Source organism: Nicotiana sylvestris, chromosome 5, assembly GCF_000393655.2.
Source record: "Nicotiana sylvestris chromosome 5, ASM39365v2, whole genome shotgun sequence".
Taxonomy (NCBI): Eukaryota; Viridiplantae; Streptophyta; class Magnoliopsida; order Solanales; family Solanaceae; genus Nicotiana; species Nicotiana sylvestris.
In genome coordinates this window covers 102,670,136-102,677,760 of record NC_091061.1, presented here as the reverse complement: position 1 = coordinate 102,677,760, position 7,625 = coordinate 102,670,136, and the positions used below count along the sequence as shown (strand labels likewise).

At 42.7% G+C, this 7,625-nt stretch overlaps 1 protein-coding gene across 1 annotated transcript; it reads left to right on the top strand.

The window, feature by feature from the left end:
* Window positions 1-3,499: 3,499 nt before the first annotated feature.
* On the top strand, window positions 3,500-4,941 carry LOC138869064 (uncharacterized). The gene is made up of 2 exons (XM_070146654.1): window positions 3,500-4,009; window positions 4,660-4,941. The coding sequence occupies exons 1-2, from the start codon at window positions 3,500-3,502 to the stop codon at window positions 4,939-4,941; spliced, it is 792 nt and encodes a 263-aa protein (XP_070002755.1).
* The last annotated feature ends 2,684 nt before the right edge of the window (window positions 4,942-7,625 follow it).

Below are 7,625 nucleotides of genomic sequence, written 5' to 3'. Positions count from 1 at the left end.
TGCTTTAGCTGCTCTGCCCCTACCACGACCACGACCGCGTCCTTCGCCTCTGGTGGCCACAGCCGGTGGTACTGGTGGTCGTCCACCCTAATCGGTAGCGCGTGTCCTCACCATCTGTGAGAGAATAGAACAACAGAAGTTTAGTACTCGGATCAACAAATTTGCATGACAAAAATTGCAAGAATATGAAGTTTTTCCTAAAGGATCTGCAGTCTCTCGAGGATAAATACAGATATCTTCATACCGATCCGTGAGACTCTACTAAACCTGCTCATGACTCGTGAGACCTATGTAACCTAGGCTCTAATACCAACTTGTCATGACCCTAAACCCAGATCCGGTCGTGATGGCGCCTCTTGTGAAGACAATGCCAGCTAACACTCCCCATTTTCCAATTTATTAATAGTTAAGCATTTAGAAATAGTCGAAACATGAATAAATAATCCAAGTAGCAGGTAATATCATAAATACGCGGAAGAACAACCCAACACAACCCGATACCGGGGTGTCACTAGTCATGAGCATCTACAAGTTCTAATACAAGTCTGAGAAGTGTGTAAACTATTACAAACTGTCTAATATAGAGATAGCAATGACAAAGAGGGAGAAACACAAGTCTACGGACGTCAAGCAGCTACCTCGTGAACTCTGAATGTCCGTCGGGAGCTCTCAACTTGCACTGGCAGGATCCGCAGCGCCTGGATCTGCACACAAGGGTGCAGGGAGTAAAGTGAGTACTCCAACTCAGTGAGTAACAAATGTAAATAACGACTGAAAGTAAGGAAACACGTAAGGCACAAAGCATTCTATAATGAAGCAGTAAAACCATTTAAAAACAATAAGCCAGTGAAATATTAAGTAAAATCCTCTTTTAACAAGTAAACAGGTAATTAACAGGTAGTTAAGGTAAAGTAAACAAATAGAAGTTCGCCCCTCGGGCATAATATCAACAAATCCGCCCCTCGGGTAACATCTCAGAACAATACCAGCTCCTCGGGCTTAATCTCACATCACAATGGGTACCCGCGCTCACTGGGAGTGCGCAGACTCCTGGAGGGCCCCTTACGGCCCAAGCAAAATCAAGCCACCTCGTGGCATCATCACTAGGCCCTCAGCCTCATATCAATCAAGCCACCTCGTGACGTACATATCTCAGGCCCTCAGCCTCATAATCAGTATCAAATGTTTCCTCACAACATAGGCCCTCGGCCTTACTCAGTCAAAAATCCTCACAAGCCACTCGGGCAGTAGTAAAACATGTTTCTCAGCCCAAAAATATCGTTTAAAAGATCATGTAAGTGTTTAAAACAGAGTAAACATGGTTGAGTACGAAAACGGTGAAATATAACATGACTGAGTTCAAGTATAAAGTCAAAATAGTGAGAAAATGCCAGTAAAAATTCCCAAAGGGTTCAAATAGTTGGCATAAGGCCCAAATATGGCCTTCAGCCCAAATAATGATGATAACAAATAGATTTCAGTCAAATACGCGGTAAAATCATCAGTCGGGATGGATCAAGTCACAATCCCCAATAGTGCACGACCCCACGCTCGTCATCAAGCGTGTGCCTCACCTCAATATAGCACTATGATGTGCAATCCGGGGTTTCAAACCCTCAGAACATCATTTACAATCATTACTCACCTCGAACCGGTCAAATATCTAGCTCGCGATTCCTTTGCCCCTCGATTCGGCCTCCACTCGCATCGAATCTATCCAAAATCAGAACAAGGACGTCAAAATATGCTAAGGGAACGAAGCCCAAGCGAAAATAATCAAAATACGACACAAATCACGAAATTACTAAAACCCGACCCCCAGGCCCATGTCATAGAATTCGATAATTTTTACATCAATAGATTCCTTATCTCCCCACGAGTTCATACATATCAAAAGTTCAGAAATCCGACCTCAAATGGTCCATCAAATCCTCAATCATAGGTCTCCAATACTAAACCCTAGTTTTCCCAAATTTCACCCTTAATTTCCCTAATTTCTAGCTTTAATCCGTGAAATAATAACATAAGAATGAGTTTTAAGTCCAAATTCCTTACCTCAATGGAGTTCCCATGAAATCCTTCTTTCAAATCACCTAAAAAGCTCCAAAGCCGAGATAAAAATGGTGAAATTAGCTCAAATTCGCAAAAGCCATAATTTATACTTTCTGCCAAGGCATTTTCGCATATGCGGCACAATTCCCGCTTCTACGGTACCGCATTTGCAGCTCTCCATCCGCTTCTGCGGAATTCACTTAACCGGCCATGATCCGCTTCTGCGATCATCTTTCTGCATTTGCGGCTTCGCAGATGTGGCCCCACAACTGCATCTGTAGTTCCTGACAATTCCTTCCAAAACCGCTTCTATGACTCATCTTCCATATGTGCGGCGTCGCACCTGCAGTCCCCAATCCGCAGGTACGGAAATACCAGAAGCAGCTGAGATTCTGCAACTTCACAAGTCTCAAACCTTCCCGTCAACCATCCAAAATCACCCCGAGGACCCCACGACCTCAACCAAAAGCACAAACATATCCTAATACCTTATTCAAACTTGTTTCAATCATCAAAACACCTCAAACAACATCAAATCACCCAAAACACATCGGATTCAAGCTAAACTTTTAAAATCTTCTGAATTTCGCTTTTGATAAAAAATCCAACCAAACCACGTCCGAATGACCTGAAATTTTGCACACACATTCCAAATGACACAACTTAACTACTGCAACTCTCGGAATTCCATTCCGACCACTATATCAAAATCTCGTGTACCAACCGAAAATTGCCAAAATACCAACTTCGCCAATTCAAGCCTAAATCTACTCCGAACCTCCAAAACTCATTTCGATCACGCTCCTAAGTTATAGATCACCTACCAAAACTAACTGAACCATCGGAACTCACATCCGAACCCTCTAACACATAAGTCAATATCCGGTTGACTTTTCCAACTTAAGCTTCCTTAAAAGAGACTAAGTGTCTTAACCCTTACCAAAATCATTCCGGATTCCATCCAACCAACTCTATACCACATGACACGGATAACAAGGCATAAAGAAGCAGAAATGGGGGGAAATAGAGCGATAACTCATGAGACGACTAGCCGGGTCGTCACACGGGGGCTGTAGGAAACTGGAAAAAGAAAGAAGAAGTGTCAATGATGGCCTCAAATTTGAGAAACCTCCGTCAACCCCGAGGTTACTTTGGTTCCTCTTCAAGCACCTCAAAACATTATTACCCTCGCCAAGATACGGCATATGCCATGACTCCTTAGCCTTATGCAGTAATGAATGCCTAGCCATATACTCGGGCGCAACAACATTATAACCAGAACCGAGATCCACCTTCTAGAAATAACCCTCCTCACCAAGCTCCATATAATCCCCGTCCACCATAGAATAATTTTCCATATAACACCCGTGCCCGTGAACCACCCAGAAAAACCAACTTCACACCCATCGATGAATCATATTCCAGCATCTTCCCAAAGTTGGTTCAAATGGGTTTGTTGCAACCCGTACCTCCAAACAGGCAAAACCTAGAATCACCATCCTACCGACTAGGTACCCGATGTGCTTATCATTCAGGGGTAGAAGGGCACAACACTGAAGATTGCTGGACTCTTAAGAAAGCAGTCGAGAACCTGATAGAACAAAAGTGGGTAGTGTTGAGGGATGAGGAGGTCCCCAATGTAACCAATAACCCATTGCCAGCTCACAACAACGGGTCATTTATTGGGATGATTTGTGAGGACAAAGAGTTTGACCCAGCTTTGAAAGCTATCATTGCTATTATTGACGTAGAAAAGAAACCCAAAGCGCCAGCAAAGCAAGATAAGGATGAAAAGAAAAGCAGTTCCACTCCTCAAAGCATAGAAAAAGTTGTGGAAACCAAGACAGGGGCAACACCCCATAAAGATGTCGTTCTCTATGTTCCCAGGGCCCCCAGAAAAGAGCAGTTCGTGTTGAGTCCCCCAAAAAGGTTTGAGCAAAACAAGGTTACGCTGAAGGTACCAAAGATGTACGTACCAAAGGGGACTTATGTGGCGCGAAGGCCGATAATTTTACCCAGGCTGACTGAGCCCGTGGTTATCAGTCGTGCACCACAGAATCCCATGAGGGACCCCACTGCCGTCCCCTAGAACTACAATAAAGCAGTGGTAACGTACAAAGGAAAGGAAATCATGGGAGAGGTGAATGAAACGAACCCATCTGGGAAGTACCTCAACTTAGAAGAATTGAACAAGACCAAACAGAAGCGTTTTCCGCTTAAAAAACCAGTCAGTGCTGAAGAGGCAGAAGAATTCTTCCGAAAAATGAAAACTTCGGACTACGTCGTGATTGATCAACGCACAAAGTCCCCCTCTTAGGTCTCACTTTTGTCCCTGTTGATAAGCTCGAATGAGCATTAGAAAGTGCTGTTAAAGACGCTCAATGAAGCATATGTTCCGGTCGAGACCACGGTTGAGCAATTGGAAAGAATGGAGGAATGATTTTTTAAGTCAACTGGATCTCCTTCAGTCGAAATAACTTGCCTCCAGAAGGGACAACCCATAACAAAGCTTTTCATTTGATCATTAAGTGTGAAGGATACTAAGTGAAAAGAGTTATGTTAGATGGTGGATCTGGGGTTAACATCTGCCCTCTCTCGAACTTACAGAGAATGGAAATTGGGACTGAAAGGATTAGACCCAACAATGTTTGCTTACGCGCTTTTGATGGCGTCAAGAGGGATACGATAGGGGAGATTGATTTGATTCTAACAATTGGCCCTGTGGATTTTGAAGTGACATTTCAGGTTTTGGACATGGACACCTCCTACAACTTTCTCTTAGGAAGGCCTTGGATCCATGCTGCAGGAGCCATACCCTCTATGCTCCACCAAATGGTTAAGTTTGATCATGAAATCCGAGAAATAGTATTCCACGGAGAAGATGAGTAATCAATCTACAGGGACTCGTTAGTCCCATGTCTGAAGGCTAAGGAAGGTAGTGAGCACATAGTCTACCAAGCTTTTAGATTGTGATAGCGGACCAATGTGAGGAAGGAACCCTGTGTTCTCAACCCTTCTTGTCAAACGCGTCAATCATGGTCACCAGTGAAATGATCAAACATGGCTACAAGCCCGAGAAAGGGCTCGGGGCATCATTGCAAGGCATTACAGAGCCCATCACCTTGACTGCCAGTGAGAAATTCTTTGGCGTCGGTTTCCAAGCTATAGAAGCCGATGTAAAATGGGCTAATAAATGTAAGAAAAATGGGTGGGTTCTACCTCAGCCGGTCCCACATCTCTCCAGAACGTTTGTTAAACCAAGGTACATAGAAAAAGAAGAAGAAGACTTCACAGCTGAAGAAATTGAGGACATCTGTGGGGCAATGAGGAAAATGTTATATGAGGCTCACATGATTCAGCCAGGTGAAGGCTTAAGCACTGCTGAGGTTCAGTATATGGGGCCAACTGCCAAACTTCAAAACTAGAAGGCTACTCCGTTCCCAGTTAGGCGGGAATCTCGGTAGTTCAGTCTTGCCATCTTTTCTGCATTCCGAGTTATTTCAGGGTGTAACTCGAATGTTTTTAGTTTATTGTCTTTTAAATTCTAATGTAAACCCTTCTATCTTCAAATTCAATGAAATGAAATCAATATTACATCGTCTATGAATCCCTTTCTTTATTATTTCTGATTTTTATTATTTTCTCTTATCTCTCTTTTCAGTTCTAATAATGCAGACTTAAATAATATGACATACTTGAGGACTTCATGCCCAGACCCTAACACACTGTCTAACTGTGAAATAATGAATCAAGAACCAAAATATGATGAAGATGAGGCTTTTAGGGAAATAAAACAAGAACTATAAAAATTTGAGAATAAGCCTAAGCCAAACTTAAATGAAACTGAGCCAGTTAATTTGGGTAGTTCGGAAGAGGTCCAGGAAACCATGATAAGCATTCACGCTGATGAAAGAACTAGGGATGCATTGATCCAACTTTTGTTTAAATTCAAAGACGTGTTTGCCTGGTCCTATGATGATATGCCAGGACTGAGTGTTGATTTAGTGGTGAACAAATTGCCAACTTACCCCGGTTATCCCCCTGTCCAACAAAAATAGAGAAAGTTTAAAATAGACATCAGTAAAAAAATCAAAGAAGAAGTCACCAAACAGTTGAAAGCGGGTGTGATCCGAGTGGTCCGATACACCACATGGTTGGTTAATGTGGTTCCAGTGCCAAAGAAAGATGGGAAAACCTGAGTATGTGTTGATTATCGGGATTTGAACAAAGCAAGTCCCAAGGACAACTTTCCATTACCAAACATCCACATCCTTGTTAACAAATGTACCAAACAAGAGATACAGTCTTTCGTGGATTGTTATGTTGGGTATCATCATGTTCTGATGGATGAAGAAGACGCAGAAAAGACAGCTTTCACCACACCTTGGGGTACTTACTGTTATAGGGTCATGCCGTTCAGTTTAAAGAATGCCGGAGCAACTTACATAAGAGCTATGACTGCCATTTTTCATGACATGATGCACCAGGAAATTAAGGTGTATGTGGATGATGTGATAATTAAATCCAGAACGCAGGATGCCTATGTGCGGGATCTGAGAAAGTTCTTTGAGTGTCTACGTAAGTATGACTTGAAGTTAAATCCAGCTAAATGTGAATTTGGAGTACCCTCTGGGAAACTTTTGGGGTTTATAGTCAGTCGGAGAGGCATTGAGTTAGATCCAACAAAGATAAAGTCTATTCGGGATTTGCCACCTCCGAGAACCAAAAAAGAGGTTATGAGTCTATTGGGAAGGTTGAATTACATCAGCAGTTTCATTGCTCAGTTGACTTCCACGTGTGAGCCCATATTTAAGCTATTGAAGAAAGATGTGGCGATTAGATGGATAGATGAGTGTCAAGAAGCTTTTGATAAAATCAAAGAATATCTGTCGAATCCGCCAGTGTTGGTCCCACCCAAACCTGGAAGGCCTTTGTTTTTGTACTTCACAGTGTTGGAGAATTCTTTTGGATGTGTTCTCGGGAAACATGATGTGACTGGGAAGAAAGAACAAGTCATATACTATTTGAGCAAGAAGTTCACTAGTTATGAAGCCAAGTACACTTTGTTGGAAAGAACTTGATGCGCCTTAACTTAGGTCGCTCAGAAGCTTAGACATTACTTGTTGGCTTATACTACCTACCTCGTAGCTAGATTGGATCCTTTGAAGTACATATTCCAAAAGTCGATGCCCACAGGAAGGTTAGCAAATTGCCAAATCCTGCTCACCGAGTTTGACATAGTCTATGTCACCCGCACGACAATGAAAGCTCAAGCCTTGGCGGATCACCTAGTTGAAAATACTGTTGATGATGAATATTAGCCTTTGAGTACTTGCTTTCCGGACGAGGAAGTAAATTCAGTTGAGGTAATTTTAGAAGACACCAACGCTTGGATAATGTTCTTCGACGGAACTATGAATGCAAAAGGTGTCGGGATTGGGGCAGTTTTGATTTCGCCCACTGGTTAGCACTATCTGGCCATAGCCCGGCTTCGGTTTTTCTGTATGAATAACACTACCGAGTATGAAGATTGCATTATGGGCATGAACATGACAGTCGATCAGGATGTGGAA